Source organism: Uloborus diversus, chromosome 1, assembly GCF_026930045.1.
Source record: "Uloborus diversus isolate 005 chromosome 1, Udiv.v.3.1, whole genome shotgun sequence".
Classification (NCBI taxonomy): domain Eukaryota; kingdom Metazoa; phylum Arthropoda; class Arachnida; order Araneae; family Uloboridae; genus Uloborus; species Uloborus diversus.
In genome coordinates, this window is record NC_072731.1 from 158,851,200 (window position 1) to 158,871,561 (window position 20,362).

At 31.3% G+C, this 20,362-nt stretch overlaps 1 protein-coding gene across 1 annotated transcript in view; it reads left to right on the forward strand.

Moving 5' to 3' along the window:
- LOC129233199 (ELMO domain-containing protein 3-like) overlaps positions 1 to 20,362 on the forward strand; it is a 30,422-nt gene that overhangs the window by 8,335 nt on the left and 1,725 nt on the right. Inside the window, 8 exon segments of the mRNA XM_054867263.1 lie at positions 2,619 to 2,690; positions 6,502 to 6,590; positions 8,223 to 8,327; positions 8,329 to 8,347; positions 8,824 to 8,946; positions 10,465 to 10,595; positions 14,664 to 14,740; positions 14,834 to 14,961. Coding sequence (XP_054723238.1) covers positions 2,619 to 2,690; positions 6,502 to 6,590; positions 8,223 to 8,327; positions 8,329 to 8,347; positions 8,824 to 8,946; positions 10,465 to 10,595; positions 14,664 to 14,740; positions 14,834 to 14,961 — 744 coding nt within the window.

The following is a 20,362-nucleotide window of genomic DNA, read 5'->3' on the forward strand; positions in this document are numbered from 1 at the left end:
ATAAATACATATATGGGTGTCTGCAAGTATTTCTACTCTATACAGATATACATTCGACTCTACACGTATATACTCGCTTATACTCGTATATATATAAATACTTATATACTCAGGTAGACACGTATATACGCGTACGTACTCGAGTTGACACATTCGAGCATATGATATACAAGTATACAGGGTGAGTTTAAACTTTTGGGGAAATTATTAAAAGGTGTTAGAGGGGAGGATAGGAAGAAAGCATCATAAGGAACATATGGTTAAAAACACAATACTGACGCGCTACATGCACGCAAAGCCAGAAACTGATGGATGCAAAACAGGTCACAAATTTATTACACAAAGACAATTTGTCACAACATTTTAGGTCTCAAGAAAATTTTAAAGCGATTGATGAAATTTGCAGCCTGCAGCTGTGATACATGTGCGTCTCAATCATAAAGCACGCTCTGTTGCAATAACAAGACTTTTGAAAAACTTTCATCAGCCGCTGCGCCTTTGTTGCAATCCGTGTATTAGAACTACTACAGGCCGTAACTTTTAACGACTGCTTTAAATATTTCTTAAAAACTAAAATCTTGGGTAAAATCATCTTTGTGTAACAAATTTGTGATTTGTTTACCATCCATCAGTTTCTTGCTTTGTGTGCATGTACTGCGTCAGCGAACGTAAGTTCCTTATAATTCTCTGCTTCTTATCCTCCCTTCTCACACCCCTTAGATTTTTTCCCAAGAGCTTGGATTCACTCTGTAGGCACACATGTATATAGGCTTATATACTCGTGTATACATAGATGTACTGGTGTATACACATAAATGTACGTATATACGTCTATACAGGTATATGATCGTGTTTGCACGTATACATACGTATACTCGTGCTTCAAAATGTGTTTAGACATGTACAAACACACACTGGATGTATCCACGAATTAACTCATGTATACCCGTATATGTGTGTATGTACACTTATATATGCGTGTATACGTCTACTGTACACGTATATTTGCACATATGTACTCATGTATGCACGTATATACTCGAGATACAAGTGTATACTCATATGATGTTCGTTTACACGCGTATATACCCGTACATACACGTGACACGTATATACTCGTGTAGACACGTATACACTCCTGTAGGTAATCACGTATACATGCTTATATACTCGCGTATACACATATATACTTGAGTAGGCACGTGCATGCATGTATCTGATGCATACATGTATCTACTCATATATGAACGTGTTTACAAATGTTTACACCATACGTATATACTCGTGTATACACACATATGCTTGTGCATATACTTGTAACTATAAATATAATCGAAATATACAAATATTAGGGTTTTTTATCATGGTTTTGCATTTATTTTTAACTATGACCACTTTACCCCATGTTATGACCACTTTCCCCCACCCCATGGGGTAAAGTGGTCATAAATACAAAGGGAAAAGAAAGTGTTATAACGCTACTTAAATCAATATTTATTTTCCTAAAACTCAATGTACCGTGTTCTTTAATAATGCAATGTAAAATAAAAACAAAAAAATTTTAAGTGTTTAAGGAATTTATTGTATTTATTATTCATCTAAGTTGAAAACCTACGATTTTATGACCACTTTACCCCACCAGACCCTAATTATTTCGCGTAGAAAGAGCCATTTAATGCCATTTTCAGGTCCTAAAATTAAAATTCAAACGGTTCGGTTCTTTTTGGGCATTTGAAAACCCCCCTACGTTACTTCTCAGATGCCCAAGTACCTCCCTGCCAAATTTGGCTGAGATCCGACGTAAACAGGATTTGTATAGGGAACATACACATATACATATATGTTCTCAGTTTTATTTATATGGATTCTATTATCATATTTTATTAGGAAATATTAAATTACTTTTTCTTGCAACTGTGCTTGTTAAAAAGTAAATGTTATTGCTAATATTGTTCTTTTTATTTCCATAAAATTAGAAATTCAGAAAAAAATGCACTGCAAAACAATCTATCCAAACACTCACAGAAAATATTCCTTAGTAGCATTTTTTTATGAACCCTTTAATACTCAGTCATGTGATAAAAACAGCTATCTATCTTTGAATGAATTATAAAGTCACTTTAAAATAGTAATTTTAAGAATAAAAAAACTAAAAAATGAAGGCTTTAAGAAAAATAATGTATTTTGACAAGAACTTTTTATAATGAAAATTGACAGCTGCACTGCAAATTTGACATTTAACATTTTTTCTTTGATATATTGCAGTGTTTAATAATGCAGATGTAAACTTTTTGCCTTACGTGAGGCTTATTGTCTGTAAGAAAATGTAAAATTATAAATCTGTAGTAGTGTTTCTGTTTACAAAAATTATGTGTAATATTGCATTTAAAATGTTGAGGTACAAACATTGCACACTCTCTGTAATGTGTCTTTTATTTTGATAGAAGGATCGTTAAGTAGTACCATTGAATTGAGCTATTAATTAAAATAAATATTAAATGCACTTGAGTGTTAACAAATATACCTGTCTATTTACCATTAACAAAAGGAATAACAACAGGAAAATAATAAAATAATACATATTAATGACAATAATTATACCTAATTGATGTTTACAGATGTGGTCCAAGCTGAAAAAGATATTGAGAAGGCGCAGGAAGAATGGGATAATTTAGGGTCCTCCGTTCACGGCAAGTAATGTGCATAACCATTTTCTAAGTATTTTTTCTTATAGAAATAAAAATGTTTTAAGGTTGCTAACTTTTTTTTTGAAACTAATTTAAGTGTAACTAGAATATCATACTCCTAGATTTGCAATGACTAAGGATTTTCTAGTGTGTTTTCGAATTTCATTCTACATTTTGTTATAGTTTGTACATATTGCAACAACTTATGTTTTTTTTTTTTTTTTTTTTGCTTCTTATTTTTCTTTTTTGTTGAAAAAGTACTTTCTTATGCATCATATTTTATTCAGAGTTTATCACATTTTTTTCTTTTCCACTAACTTCTTTTTTTTGCAATTTTATAACCAGGGACCAACAAATCCAGAAGACTCGAAAAAATAGCACCTTGGATACTAGTAATTTTAGAACAGGAATCTTTCAGAAGTCATGTTAGAGTGAATTTCTCCAATATACTCTGAAATAATTTGTCTGCTGTCTAAAAATTTTTACTGGCTTCTGAAGGTTTATAATTTTTTTCAGTCCCTGATGTGATAAACATTCAAAATTATTTAGAATAATTATTTATATCCTTTTTTGTGATATTTTTAAATAAATTAACATTTTGATTTTATTATATTTTTATTTTTATATAGTCAGGGTTGAAAATCTTTTTCGCATCCGCGATTTTCCGCTTTTTGTATTTTTTTTCATTTTCTGGCCGCCGAACATTTTCAAGCGATCCGATCACGATTGTGTTCTTCCCATCAGGGTTTTTTCTGACTCACATGTTCTTTCTAAGGTAGAAAGAAGAAAGGAACTTTGTTTCGTGGGTGGCTCAAGAATGACATAGAAAGTGTCAGTGTTTGTGCATTTTGAAATCTGATTGCATCCTCTTCCATAACACTCGCTCATTTTTGTCTACTATGCCATTCTATCACTTAAACCTTTTTAACTTTTTGTAGACTATTATGACTATATGAGTGTGAAAATTGCTCATTTGCAATCTTAAATCAGTATATTTGACTTTATTTTGACTTGTTCAAAATATCTGTTTTGGCTTTTGTGTTATTTTTAAAATCGCTCCACTTTAATGGCACAGTTGATTAATATCTGACTTTTGCAAGTCTAAGTAAAAATAACCCATCAGAAAGAGATGAATTACTATAAAAAGAACAAGGTTAAAGTGCTTTGTATAAAATTTAAGCATTTATAAGCAATTTAACAAGAAAAATGTGAAGTTCAGAAAATTGTGCTTAGTGCGATCCGGAAAATGCTCGCCATTTTTTTCTCCCCTCCTTTTATTGTGATGCAAAATAATGATTTTCAAAAGTAATTCTGGTTACATGAACGCAAAATAGCAATATTTTTAATGTACAGTTGTCTTGTATTAATCCTGAAGATTGCATTGAAACCACTCTTACTTTTAGTCTTTATTTCTGTTTTCAGGAATTTCCTTAAGATAAAAGTTGAGGGAGAGCTTATTCTTAGAATACAGTACAATGAGCAATATTTTGCTCCCTGAGCTGTGCCCAGGAGGTCACTGTAAGCTCTAGTCTTATCACTAAAATTCCATTGACTGGTCAGCAACAGGGATGCCTTTGAATAGCTGATAAAGAGATAGAGTCATTTTAATCCCTTTCTGTTGATTCTCCTGGTCATTGAAGATTAAAAGCATTTACTAAATAGATCTTTAGCATTTTCTCCAATTTTTTTTCTTGTTCTTATCTTATGGGTTTTCTGGGTGCCTGGAACCAGATTTTTCATGGAAGTTGCTTCCCTTTCCGGCGAATTTGTGTATACTGCTATAGTACGTAAAGGCAAACCCTGAGTAGAAAGAAGCAATGACTTTTTGCTGTTGGTGAAGAGGGGTGAAATAGGAGTGAAGGGGGAAATGCTGGAGAGTGAGGATGGCTCAACAACATCAAAAATTGCTCAGAATAGCGTTTTTGGAGGTCTAATTTCTAAAAATAACTGGCCCTAATATTACAAAATATGGCCTTACAAATTGCATTTTAAAACTTGAGTTTCAGAAAATATTCGTGCAAGGGTCCCCATGCCGCCTTTCTTTAATATCACAAGCAATTGGTTTTTTTAACTACACTTACAAAAAATTTAAGTTGAATAGCCCCTGAATGTAAAACATTCCTTAAATTTTTTTAACCATAATTTTGAGCAATTTTCCTGGGAAATACTCCAGATTCTCCTATCAATCAATGTAAAAAAATTCCGAAATGCTCCTGAGTGTTTCCGTGTAACGTTTCGGGATTTCAATGGTTTTTAATCACTTCCTGGAAATATCAAGTATCATTGTCAGAAAGTTTCCTGAATTGCTACAAGTTGTCCAAATGCAGACTTCTCTCTGTTGAAAAAATATTTTTAGCTCCCAGTTTAAAGATTAACTAAGAGAATTTATAAAATGTATCAGCTTCCATTCAATCACGGCTCCTCCGAGCTGATTAAACTCCTAAAGGGAGCAAATAAATATGGAATATGTAGCTTTGCAAGAATTGCAATCAAGCAAGATACTTAATACTTGCAATTCTGGCTTAGCTTTGGCCATTTTTGCAACACTGCTTTTGCAACTGTCTTGATTAATCAGGAAGGTGCCAAGCTGTTATATTATCACTACCTAAGATTACTCTGAAGTTCCAAAGACACAACTGGCTTTAAATGGGAAGATTTCTGGATTTTTTTGGAAGGTTACTGAATTTTATCCGAAAACATTCCTGGTTTTTGCGAGATACGTTACTGGCAGAAATTGGGCGCATCAGCTGTCTATTATTTTCCAGGAACGTTTCTGAATCGTTTTTACAGTGATAAAATCTTCAAAGTTTGTCTAAAGTTTGGTTTTTGAAACTTCAATTTCGAAAACTTTCCAGGGGAGAAGGAATTGATTTCAATCATTAAAAAAAAAATCGATCAGAAATAATTTCTGAGCTCCCTCTCATACCGTAACATCAATAAACATGGCCTATAATCACGTTTTTAAAGCTAAAAGTGCGTTTTAAAACTGAAAGTGAAAATTTGTTTTTTGCGTGAATGTTGTCGTGTTCCGTCGAAACGAGAGGCACCCCCTCATTTTGTGGTGCGCAGGGCGATTGCCCCGCTCTCCCCCCCCCCTGGAACGGCCCTGGATGTGCACCATGTTAGTTTTGTCAGCGGTCTTCCCACCCATTATGCTATTTTTACTCTACGCACAATGCTTTAATTTGAACCGTGCTCATTGTTTCCGACTTGGCAGACATACCCACTTTGCGGCCTAGTGAATGGTGTACTGAATACTTTTTTTTTTTGAGTTAAAAAATGTTGGAAACTTCATTTTCACGGCAGTTACTTAGATAATCGTGTAAAAAAAAAGAGAATAATGGATGTTTCTAAATTGTATTTTAAGATTACATTTTCTATTCAAACTTTACAGAAAAAATACCTTTTGTCACTATTATTTTAATTGTTAATTTATAATTACTATTTTAATTTTTTAAAACAACAAAGAATTTTTATTTTTCTTCGTTTGTTGCATTGCTAAAATTAAATTGGCGGTCCCACTTTCGAAAAACTGGGTGGGGGCTGTAGCACCCCCCCCCCCTCTGGTGATGGCGCTGAGCAAACTAGTGACTACATCTCAAGAGCAGTTTTTAGTCGCTACAAAAAAACATAATTTTTTCAACCACTGATAGTAAGTTAATGTGCCATTTGACATGAAAAACATTTTTAAACAAATCAAAATTATTGTTGTAGTGTTATAAATAATGCTTCCTTTCGTATGGTTGTAATTTTATGCTTGATTTCGGTTAATTTAATTTTAAAAGATTTTTAAAGCAATGCCTTATCAATACAGGTGTATTAATCACTCCCTTAAAGACTGATCCTATTTCTTGTGAAGAAGTCTTGCATTACTTTAAATCAAAAGACATGAATAAATATATGGTAAGTATCTTTTGAAGTTTAATTTTACTCTAGTTTGTTTTTGTTTGCAATTTGTGTTCTCTCTCTCTTTTTTTTTTGAATATGTTTTGAATAAGTATGTGGTAATTATCTTGTGTACTTGAATTTTTCTCTAGTTTATTTTTGTCTCTAGTTTTTCAAATTTTTCATACCTTAGATGTTGTTTTTCTTAGCATATTAGTTTACTTTTAATTCAGCATAAAATTGTAGTTGAACTTGCTTATAACAACCCAAAATTGAAAGAGGAAATTAAATATTTGACTGGAACAATGTTTAATTCAAGAGAGCATAACTCATTTTAATGAGCAAATCCCACTTAAAATGAGCAAAATATTTGAGAATATTTATATTTCTATCAACTTCCAGCTCCACTTATCCTTTTATAGAAAAATCCTTAAAACATCCGTAGTCAACCATAAGTTAGTGATGAATCACAAATCCTGAGAACAATTGATATGAGGTCTCTGTAAAAAAAAAAAAAAAAAAAAAAAAAAAAAACTTGTGGGGTAGAGGAGCATTTAAAAATTATGTACTTGTTAATGCCAATGTTATCCTTTTGGAGATACTTACTTCCGAAGATATTGTAGCTCAACTTTAAGCTAATGTAGATAAAAAAGATAATGAAAGCAAGTTTTATGTTTATTTTCTACTAGAGAGTCGCCCATCATGGTATGACGAGTGAAAATTGCTTCTGCATTTTAACAAAACAGTTGCCTGTTTGGTGATATTTTGATAGTCGAAATTTTAACCATAACTCCAGTGGATTAACCCTAAACTCCAGTAGATAGCGTTAATTGTTGACCACTTTGTCGTTTCTTCACTTTCCTAAAATGACAGTCTTACCAGTAGAACAGTTAAGTGACTGGATCCAGTTCAGTCTTGTGAAAATAAAGCGTTTTTCTACATGTTAAACATTACCAAAAAATATTATCAAATTATCATGCTGTGGTGCGTGTTTCAATGTTGATGGCGTCAGGAGTGTTACTCTATCATTCGCTATTATATATATGAGGATTGTTGAAGTAAAAATTGTTATAAAAAGGCTTTAAATTTTTAACCTACTTCAAAATCTGTATGCAGTTGCATTTGTTTTCTTGTTCTTGAGGAAATGTATTGTTCCAAGACTTAGTCAATGAAAAAGTATGCACAGTAATAACTTCTTTAGAAGTTGTCTTATATTGCATAAGTTTCTATCAAATGGGCCACCTGCCATGTGATATTTTTTTTGTCATACTTTTGTCATCAATTGCCTAGGCATAACAATTGTTTCAAAACTTTTAACACTTTCATAAGCATTTCCCTCCCTTTTTTGCATGATTATATGCTTTTCATCAAAGCTTTTGCATTCCCCCCTTCAAATGGTTATAGACTGCTCCTAAAGATATGTCAAGAAAATTAAATCTTTGTTTTCTTTTTGTATATTTTTTTTTAAATAGGAAATAATAACAGTGGCTAGACATATGTACATTATGAAGTAGTACTGAGGAATAGTGAAAAGTTTTTTTTTTAAACCATTTAAACTATACCATCCATTATATTAACAAATAGCAAACCATTCTAAAAAATTATATTCATCTTTGCTTTCTTTTACTTTTCCTTGCATTTTTTTTCCAGAATAGTATCAAACCAGTTAAACAGAGGAAAGGTTTTGGTGCTCTTAGGCATTGGATAATAGGACCTCCTAAGCTTCATGAAAACTTAATTCCTGATAGAAATGTATTTTTTTGCCATAGCAATGTGTGAGTTTGATTTTTGCTTGTATAATATGTAATGAGTTTAAAAAGGTTTGTATATTTGTTTGAAAACATTGATTTTCAAACATTAAAAAGTATTATAATTTTATTAAGGATAAAATTAGAAAGGTAGTCTATTCATTTTGCTGTACTTCTTCAACCATGATAAAAATTTGTTTTGGATGTTTTGTAAAAAATATGAGGCATAAAATGAGAAAATAAAAGATATAAAAATAAGTAGGATTGATATTGAGTCGTAGAACCTCTTAAATTGCATGAAAACCTTGTAGAAGATTAATTTTCCCTAGTTTCAAGTTTAAAAAATATTAACTGCTCAATACTTCTTTGCTATTCTTCAAAATTCCAACCCATCATTTAGCATAACTGTGACATTTATACATTAATAAACAAAAACCTTTTTTTTTTTAAAGCTTATGAATGAATATATGAATTAAGCTTATTGATGAAAAATATTCTTTCAGGCCCTTTTAACACAAGTGAGGAGGTGCATATGAGAGTGTTGCAAACGCTTTACAAAGCACTTACATATACAGATAAAGACTGTCCACGATATGGACCACATTGGGAGGAAATCGGATTTCAAGGTATTTTATTCCTTTAACTAAACAATGTAATGTTAAGGTTTTAACAAAATTTCAAGGTAGAAATAAGTGAATGAAAAATTTTAGCCTTCAATATTACATTTGTTATTTTAGTTTCTTTCTCTTATTTCGGCTTGCCCAAACTCTGGTCTTCTTCTTTTGAGACAATAACTCAACTAATTTTTTTTTTCTTACAAAAGCTTGTTTTTCAAATTAAAAAGTACAGATTTTGCTATCCAAAATCAGTACTGCTTTATCTGACTTATTTACAATTAGACTTCCCAAGGTCTATGAGTTTTATTTTTTCAAACAAGGGCCCTGAAAAGTACTTAAAAATTAAATATGTTAATTGAAAGTGCTTGAATTTTTACAAGTTTGAAGCGCTAATTAGATTTTGATTCTCGTTCAACACCTACACTGAAGAAAATCAAATTGCAACTTTAGAAAGAAAATTATTATGAAGAATTCTTGGCGGTGTAAATTGAAATAAAATTTGGAGAAGGAAATATATTTTTTAATTGAATAAAATATGTGACCTTGTCTCCACAGTATGCATCAAAATAGTAAAATAAACTGGCTGTCCTGTTTGATTCAAATGCAGAATGACAGTGTTATCAAAAATCAAAATTTAAAACCCATGGAGAAAGATACTGTGGCAGACCACAGCTTAGATGATTCGTTTTAGTGTTGGATCTTTCAATAATTAATGAGAAGAACTAGAGATCTAAGGTCAACAAAAAGTCATTGTACAAAATTGGCCTATTGGGCTGTTTAGTCAATCATGATTTACTTGCCAGACAAAAATATTCTTATAAGTATTTTTAAAATCTTTAAGAATCATAATGTTAACATTTGGAATAAATGCTTTTCATACAGTAAGCTAAATGTGAAATACACATTCCCTATACATTTTATCTGAATATTCAAATAAGCTATAGCACTTTAAATCTAGTGTAAAAACACAGAAATCTGCTCAATTTTGCTAAAGATCGCAATAACTTGATTTTGTTAAAATGTGCTGATACGACTTCTATGCTTTGCACAGATGTATAAACTTCTATTAACTGAAAATGCAAAATAATTACTATAAGAAATCTTCTAAGTCAATGAGTAAAGTGTTTCTCACTGAAAAAAAAAAGAAAGTAAACTTAATATTTGAAATAAAATGAAAGGACACAGTTTCCATAGTACCAATCAATTTATGTTACCAAAACAGTGCTTTGTAGAAAAATGGTTTTAGATTAATACCAATAGCTGCTATATCCTATGAGGACTGATGTGTTTAAAAATTATGATTTGGTTAAGTATTTTGGTTTATATTTTTATCAGTGTTTGCAGATGGTAGGCATTAAGTGTGAAGCTATTGTTGGGACAAATTGGAGGGTCATAACGCTGTGACTAGGATCTGTGTCATTGCCAGGTTAAGTTTAGAGCAAATGTAGAGGCATAAGTTATTTTTATGTTTATTTTAACTTATTATGTGAATTTAATTTGAGTGTCTAAAACTCATATACTTTACAGGCATTGATCCTGGAACTGATTTAAGAGGTGTTGGATTTCTAGGGCTTATACATTTACTTTATCTTGCCTTAAACCCCTCTACTTTAGAACTCACCAGGGAGATAATGCAACTGTCTAAAACAGAGAATCAAGTATGTTTTTATTTACTATTAGATGTGTTTTAAGTTTTACAGCGTAAAATTTTATTGTGAATAAATTTTCAAAAGTATGAAATAACATGAAAAGGGAATTCTTGCATAATGCTCAATTTTATACATTTTGCTCTTGTGCTTATTTTTTACACGTTCTTTTGTTGTTTTCTTCATAATTAGTTCAGATAAATGTAATACTTATCTATTTAACAAGCAAAAAAAAAGGGGGGGGGGAGACTATCTGCATAAAAAGTAAAAAACATGTATGAAAAATCAAAAGTTGAAAAACTTTACATTCAAAAAAGCAAAAATACCCAAAATACCCCTGCTTAGCTTTATCCTTTTTTTAATTGTAATCCATTAGTTACAGCGATTCTAGTTAACTTTGAAATTTCAAAGTTCATTTTACATTTTTTAATAATAAGATTTTTTTACCCTTGTAAATGCTCAAAGCGTGCAGTGATTTTTTTCGGCCCTAAACTGGAACATTAGTTGAAAATGTTGCTTAATAATTGAACAAAATCATGTTTAAAAAAAAAAAAACTTCTCTGTGTACTTTGGGCACACTGCATTTGGAAGTATGTAAGATTCACTCCCTCCTTTATACATAACTAGCTGCATTGCCTCGCATTGCACGGCCTACCTCAAAAATAAATGGTGTCCAGTGCCGCATGCACAGCAATCTAGCTTTTCTAAATATTTCCCATCAATTTTTAGAAAAGAGCAATTTTATGACTCAAATTTTAAATTTAAACCTCTTTCAATTTCTTTAAAATCCCAAAACTTCAGTCATCTTTATATAACAACCAGCACCAGGTATAGTCTTTCCACTTTGACAGCAGCATGTATTAATGAATTAAATTTTGAAAATATCATAAAAACATTTCAAAACTTAGACCAAAAGTAATTCTAAAACTAATGTATGTATTTTAACTTATCATAATTTAGCCTATATACTATGTTTCACAAAAGCAGGCAATTGGCAGAAAGTGCAGGCGTTTAGACATGAAAACTAAACTTATTACTTTTCTTCGCGAAAATATCGTCTGCTACAAATCAGAAATTCAACTTTATTTGATTTCAATTCCATGACCAGAATCCGCAGACGATTTATCAAAATGAAACTAAGCCTCGTTTTAGAACATGGAATTATCTTAAAATGAAGACTTTGGGGATGTTCTAATAATCCCTTCTCCCTCATACTTCATACTTCAGGTAAAGCTCACATTGTGCAGCTATTTAAGGGCTTTAAACATGCTGCAAAAATCGAACAAATATGATGATTTTTCAGTGAAGATAATTGCAAATTATTTTTTTTTTAATTGGAGTAAAAATCATGGAATGCTTTTATTCTAAACAAAAGGTACCCTATGTTCACTCCGACACTCATGACAAGTTGTATACCAAATTTCATGATGATCGGTTGAGTGAGTTAAAACATGAAAGAATTACAAACAAATTAACAAATATACAAAAAAATATAATAAAAAAATGAATAAATAAAGTCATTTTCATATATATAATATTAGTAAGGATACTAAAAAAAGGTGGACTCAGCCAAATTTAGCTACATCCTGCTCCTAAGCAGTCTTGAAATCTGCCTCTCCTTCCCTCCCTTTAAAATAAAAAGCCAAACGTATCGTGATTTTCAATTCTCAATTAAAGCCTCTTTAAATCGTGGTCCCAAATTTTAATAAGTTAAGCTTATGAAAAATGATCAGGTCTGGTGTAAGGTTATTAAAAGCTTTGCCTAAGACCTTTTAAATAATGCATACAATGCATAAAAACATAAATTAATTTTACAAATTAAACTCTGGCACAACAGCCCATGGGGGCCAGGGCCTAGTCTGCTTATCTCAGTTTAAGAGCCTGACGGCTCTGAGGTGTGAGGCAGATGTTCCAGTAAGGTGGTCAACCAAACGCGGAAATCCAAGGTTTAGTTCCCAAGCATACTTGGTACTTATTTTGTTGATCCACTGAAGGGATGACAGGCTGAACGTTTATTAATAGTCTGTTACTATTATTTTCTCATAACCCTACGATTATCTAAAATTTGTTTTCTTTCATTCTCTGAAGTCCTGAAACAGATCTTTTGTGACAAGAAAGAAGAATTATTGTAAAATGGTTTGCTGAAAAACATGAATTAGACTTTATTTGTAGGGTTTAATTTCTGAAAAAAGAAGTGTTGAAAACCTATAGTCTGCTTAACATATTTCTATACATAAATAGTTCAAATTCCTATCTATAACCATATAAAGCAGGGAAATGATTTTTCCGAATACTAAACATGCTTCACAAAGCCTTTACTTTCAGAATAAATTAACCAAATTCTTTGAGTTGTTTCTCCCAGGGCTGTGGAGTCAGAGTTGAAGCGTCGGAATCGGACTGATTTTGGAGTAAAGGAGGAGTTGTCCAAAAATGTGCCGACTCCGACTCTGGGTTTCTTTTTTTCTTTAATTTTCACTGACACTCCTTGCATTTTTTAAAAAACTAACTACCAATTAGTTTGATTACATGTATAAAGGCCTATTAATAAGAAAGTCACTGTCATTGTGGCAACCAGATGACTTGATTGTTTATCTAACTTTCTGTAAGAGCTACCTACGTTATCTCCTCGTTTGCTTAATTTTTAACTTTATTTAACTGATAGGAACTGTCAGTAAACAGTTTTGTTACCGAACATTTTCTAAGTAATCACTTTCAAATAAAAATAATAATGTATTTTTTCCCTCGATCACAGTTATAAAATAGTAAAAGGAATGTATGTATTGCTTGAGCAAGTCGGGAAACTTCTGGGGGAGCTTGGTGAAATAAGTGTTGGCACAAAAGCGCAAATTCAAAAGATCCGAGAAAATATAAATGTTTTTTAAATCAAAAGACGTTATCTAAGACAGTATGGTTCTCATTAAAAAGTACAAAATAAAATCATTACATAGTTTATTGGTTACTAGACTCAATAATTGTAGTTAATCCTAAAATTTTTATATTAAGGTTAATTCTAGAGCTGTCAATAAAATTAAAATTAAAAATTGAGCCAAAAATATAGGTATAGTAAAAGCTATTCGTGCAAAGCTGTATGCCTCTGCATTTTGTACTTACATGTACCCAACCTCTCATCACAATATAGTGCAATATTTTCGTTGAAAGTTTTAAGATGAAATTTAAGGTTTATTATTGGGGATTTTTTTCAGAATTAAAGTATTTCAATTTTTATAAACTCTGAAATTAAGTTGAGATGTAACCCCCTTCTCAAGAATTTTTTTTTTTTTTTGACTTAGTAAAAAGTTTGCTTTTTCTCTCAAGTTACAGCTTTCAAAAACTGAAAGCACAGGATTTGATCAGCATCTATTTGTTAAACAGTAAAAGGGAGCAAATTAATCCTTTTGAATTTTTTTTAAAAATGGGATTTTAAAGTAATCTTACTTTAGAAATTGCAACTATGGGATTATTTGATTTTCAAATTGAATTTCTAACACTGTATGTGTCTTAGGTTTACAATAAAACACAACAAGAAAATTTTATAAAAAGGACTTAACATTTCAATCTCTGTTTAGGGGTTTCTCCCTTTTCCCATGAAGGTAGATTTGAAAAATAAATAAATAAATAAAAAAGTTGGAGTCAGAGTTGGAGTCGGACTTTTCAAAATCCAGGGGTCGGAGGCGGGCCATTTTTCTTCCGTCTCCTCAGCCCTGGTTTCTCCATTTATAAGAAAATTATAAATGGAGCATTTTCTTATAATCTATTATAAGAAAATAATGTCGTTATTGAAAATTTAGAAAAAGAAAATCTGATATTTTATTTTCTAGAATAGCAAAAAAAAAGTAAAATTTTGTTACCCGAGGCAGATGCTCTGCCTATTCGACAATTTGGCCCTGGGTGGACTGTTCACGTATCATAAAGATTATAGGTTTTTTATTTAAAAAGTAAACCCCCTTTCTCCTTAAAAAAGCTACTCTTGAATCAAGAAGCACTTTCTCTATTTCTAAACCATCTTATATCTAAATGTTTTTTTTTAGGTTTTTAAGATGTCATTTTGAAAAATTAAAACAATTATATGTATGCTTTTAGAATTTTCCTTTTTGCACAATGGGTATAAATATGACAAGAATTGTATTAGAAGTCATGCGTGAAGAAGTTCTGAACAGGTCATATTATTTCTTTCATTAGTATAATAATTTTTATTTGAAAAATTTCTTATAATTCTGCTTTGTAATGTAGTGATGTATTTTGAAATATAGAGAATGCAATGGAAAAATGGATGTTTTTCAAGTTACTAATGATTTTTATGCGGGAGTGTTTCTTCGGTTGCAGTACATTTGGACTGAGCAAAAAAAGACAATCATGGATTCTGGTTACGTTATAAAAGGTAGTATTTTTAAGTGTTTGAGAGAAATGTTAGTGTCAAAGAATTCATTTGAGCAGTTAATTTAATCCCTAAGAGCAAATATCTGAAATTATCTTAGGTATTGAAAATCTAGTTTTCAAGAGGTGATCTTCCAAACTATGATGGTATTAGTTTTAATGCTTATTGGTTGCTGTTGTCAACCCATATGTTTTTTTTTTACATAAAGCATTCTTTATCATTACATTTTTAATGTGTGGTATGTTGAATGACCAGCTCGTTTGCCTGACAGGACATGATTAAAATTAAAAAAACAATGTAAGTAAAGCAAATTTCAAGAAAGGGCTGAAAATGGCTATTTCAAGGCTACAATTGAGTCCTTTGATCAGTGCTATAAGTGCTTAAACACACAGCAAGAAAGTTGTGACTGAACCTCATAAAGTAAAGGGGCTTAATCTTAGTTGTAGCTTTGAAAAAATTACTCGCAGCATTTTCTTGACAATTTGTGGTTTTTTTCCCTTTTTTACTTTGCATGGAATTGTCCCTTCTGTTCGTTTTTTTTTTGTTTCCTGACTTTAATTTTTTGTTAAGTTATCTGAAAATTTCTGACTTTCAACAAATTATTTTTATTTTGCTACCATTTTTTCAGTCAGCATTTTTTGCTCCATGATGTTATACTGTTCATTTAAAGAAGTTGTAGCAAATTTTGATTTCTTCTCTACTCTTAAGCTCTTTACTAAACTGTTAAATGATCTTCTTAAATGAACCTCTTTACTTAGACAGGGTTATTTAATTCTGATGACTCAAAATTGAAAAATGTGGTACATTTCTGATGCATCAATGATTAGTATTTATCGACTTAGTATAAAGCTAAGATTTTATGCTCAAATGAAACAATTCATGATCATTTTTACAAAAATACTTCTTCAAAAATGTTTCTTGTGTTAAATGTTAATTAACAGAGTTTTTAATTTCAAATATGAGTAAAATTAAATCAAAAATGTATATGTACTCTAAAAAATTATATGCATTTATAAAGAAAAAAGAAATTACTGTGCACTGGCACGTAAATGGGTTTCTAAATTGCATTGAATAAAATTTTCAACTATTGATCTTTTACATAAATTTATGAATTTTGAAAGAAATAAAAACCTACTCTGCAACTTTTATTTTTGCTGAAATATGGTTGATTTTGTTATCATTACTGAAAATTTGAGTTGTCAACTACGGAATAATCTTGAAAATACCACCCGTTCCTTTCTTTTTTTCTGAAATTTTTCCAAGTACAGGGATCAAAGTCATCCTATATTTCCTATAAATCCTACATTTTTCAAAAAAGGGCAAAAACTGTCCTATGTTTCTTATAAATCCTATATTTTCAATAAAAATCCTATATTTTGCTGGGTTCATACACTTGTGGTTAAAAACAGTTCCCTGACTTTTGTTTTTTAGAGAATTCAAGGTTACTCGCTTCATTCAAAATTAAGCTTAAAAAGCAATATTTTAAAAACATTTAAAATTGCCTAAAGTAGCAATGCAGAAGAACTGAAGCTTTTCCCCTTAAATTTAAAAAAAAAAAAAATCTTAGATTTGAAAATATTGAAAAAAAAAAGTTTACTTTTTTTTCTTTTTTTTTTCTCTCTCAAAATTTTAAATTTTTTCAAAAACATTGTTCAAAATTGTTTTAACGGGTTTACTATTTGTTGAAAACAAAGTCTTTCAACTTATTTTAGCAGTTCTTGGATGTCACATGCCATGCGTAATATTAGCGTTTTGCTGTAGTTGTGCAGCAATTTTTTAGCATCCGCTTTTTGTTTACAATTCTTTTTATTTTCTTATTCGTATATAATGCAAAAAATATTAAGCAAAATACAAAGCTATTTTTCAGTATAAATATGATTAACTTGTTGCATTGATCGGCATACCATATAATACAAAATAACAAAAATCAACATATGCCAATGCTAGTAATCTTCTTTTTTTTTTCTTTCACATATTAAAGGATGCTTACATTAAAATTAAAATGTTTCTTCGTTAGAAAATTAATTTTTAAAAATTCATAATTTGTTGCACATTTTATGTTACTTTCAATAGTTTATATTAAGAAAAACATCTAATGGGGTCGTTTCGAAAATTTTAAAAGTACTTTTTTCTGAAAGAGCATGCTTAAAAACATAGGAATCTGACCATTTTGTAAATATTTTGTTTAAGTTTAATATTTTAAAAAAATTACCTCAATCGGTGTGCTTTCATTGTTTAAGCTTCTGCCGAGGACATCACAAATGATGAAATGCCATTTCGTGTTGCCATTCATAGAGCAAAATATTTAATTTGCATCTTTACTCACGTGTATTGGCAAAAATATGGTTGATAGCAAGCGTAGAGCGCAATTTTAATTCAATTCTTAATTATCATAACGTGGAAATGCGGTGGAAAGTTACGCCAAAGAGCATCATTTGTGACGTCATCAAGACCACGCATTGTTTGAAAAATCGGACATTTAAAAAAATTAATTAAAAAATAACTGTTGGGAAAATAAAAGTATTTTCTGGGTCCATGTTATTTTTTTTTCACTTATTCTATCAATTTCACCGACTAAAAGTATTACTTTTGGCTGAAGGAAACAACCCCATTCTGTTTTTGGAAGTTTACGTCTACTTCCATCGTGCAAAGGACCAATATGGCAACTAAGTGAAAATTTAAGATAAGTAGATTTTTGAATTTGTAGCATAAAAGTAGTTATAAAAAATAAATTATCCTTAAAAAACTACAATTATGACAAAATAGTTAGTTTTTAGCACATAAGCATCAAAATTAATTAGAATAAAAAAATGTTCTGAAGATAAAATTTTGCATTTTTCCAGAAAATAATTATGAATTATCTGGGGGAAAAAAGGCCCATTTTGTGTTGTTTTCAATAGTTTGCATTGCAATAAACATCCAATGCCGTTTTCGAGAACTTAGGCACTTAAAAAGTCTTGTGTACTTCCATCTTGGGAATGACCAAATATAGTGGCCACGCCCAAAAAATAAGAAATATTTTTTTTAATTTGTAGCATGAAAATATTTTTTTAAATAAATCTTCATGAAACTAGTATTCAGTTTACAAGTTTTTAGCAGTTGCGTCCAAGGCAACTAGGGTAAGATTAAGTTTTAAGAACAAAATTTATTTCTTAAGAAATTTTTTTAAAATAATAATAAAACTAAAAAAAATTGCAGCACATTTTGCATGATTTTCATTAGTTTGAAATTAAAGAAAACATTCAATTCTGCTTTGATTTTGGAAACTTAGGCATTTAAAGATTGTGTCTACTTCCATCTTGTGAATGACCAAAAATGGCTCCGAAGCAGTAAATTGTTATCTTCCCTGTTGAATGTGTGCATAGATCCTGATCACCCAAAGAATTTTTCTTGTGAACTATTTAGGGTCAAAAATGGGGGCTGGGGAAGTTGCCTCAATTTTTTATATATTTTTAAGGAAACATCAATAAAAATGAAGATTAGATCTCATAGAACGAAATTCCCTGGGAAAAAATTGGATTTTTTTTTTTGGGGGGGGGGGGCAAATTTGGAAAATTCCCTGACTTTTTGACCTGTGTCATTTTTTCTGACAATTCCAATTTTTCCTGGAGCATACAAACCCTGATTTTGGTACCAACATAGGATTTATTTCTTTATTTCTCTGCATCCTTGGTTTGCCAAGTTTCCCTCGAGGAAAGAGGATACGCAAAAACAACGCTTTGGTTGAGAACATTCCAAAGTGGGTTTGTGAGCAACCGTTAGCTTTTTGTAGTTCCAGTATGTGAATGGATGTTACAACTGTTACCAGTTTTGAAGGAATACGAGCTGGCTTTCTTCCTAAGCAAAAAAATTCATTGTTAAGGCTTGATAGGTACACACTACGCAAGCATCAATAAAGTTTTACCAAGTTCTTTACTGGAATCCATCTCGCCTTTTCTGATTAGCATTTGGTCATTAGAGGATGTACAAAAAATTCTTCAGCAAAATAACACACTAATACACCTTTTGCATAACAAGTTGTATGACATTTATTGAAAGTGATGCAGCACTTCATCAAAGAAGAAGGGGAACTGGTGAAAAATTGCTTGAGGTAGATCCAATAAAAGATTGTGTACCTTTAAAAGCCATCAATGTGGGGGAACAATGCTCGAAAAGCATAGCATGCAATTGAAAGTAATAAGATGTAATACGATGTGTTTCTCCTCAATGTCAAACACTTTTATGAGGGCAAGGTGAAAAGTTCTCGGCCTGACAATGAAAGATTACTATTTTCAGTTTAAAATGATTTTATTTTTCTACATAATATCCCTTGAGTTTAACAAACTTAGTCCAGCATTTCTCCAACATTAGTACTCCTTCCCGAACGTAAGAGTTTGGAAGGCTGTGAAAATATTCATCTTCTCTCTCAAGCCCTTTCCAGAAGTAAATTTCTTCAAGTTTGTTAGCAGATGGAATTCTGAGAGTGTCAGTCTAACAGGAAGTTGAGCAAACTGTACCTCAAATTTCGCTGTTTATCTATCATCAACGCACCTTTGTGTTCTGGTGCGTTATCCTGGTAAAAGATTGATTTTGTCTTCTTCAAGTCAGGCCTCTTCTCCAGAATTTTGGCATCCAGCTGGTCAAAAAGATTAGAGTACAAGGGCGCCCATGTAGGGGGACAAGTGGGGGCTCCGCCCTTTAGAGTTTAGAACTTTCTTACATTTAGTACTTTTTTCTTTGCAAAAATGTAGAAACATTTCTTCTTCAGTCGTTAATGAATAAGTTATTTAAAATGTCAAATTTTAATAACTCTAATCTGCACTGAAATCAGTTGGCATGGGGAAAATATCTGAGCCCTCCCCCGCTTACAATTTTGCATATGGGTGCCCTTGTTAAGTAGTAATATCTGCCTGTAATTGCTTTGCCCTTCTCCAGGCAATCGATCAACAGGATCCCTTTTGCACCCCAAAACATGTTGCCCAAATCCTTTTCAACAGATGAAGCAACTTCTCTCTTCACCAGCTTCCACCCATCTTTTGATTGTTGTTTTACTTCTGGAGAGCAGTAGTGAACCCATGTCTCACCTAAGGTGACAAATTGTTGAACGAAATTGCCCCGATCCCTATTGAAACAATCCAAACATTGCTGAAAAAATTTGATTTTAATCAGCATTCAGTAAATGCGGCACCTATCTGTCGCGCTCCCAATTCTTTGTACAAGATGTCTCAGACCCTTTCTTCCAATATCCTCACAGCCTGCTGTTCAGAAGGAGTCAAGCAGTTTTATCCAATTCTTTGCTAAATCATTTTCAATTTAAATTAGTAAAAAGTTCTTTCCCATAAAATTACCATCATTTTTATTTATTTATTTTTTTGTGTGAGAGAAATTTGAATGTTCATATTGTGACAATAAAAAATCAATAAGG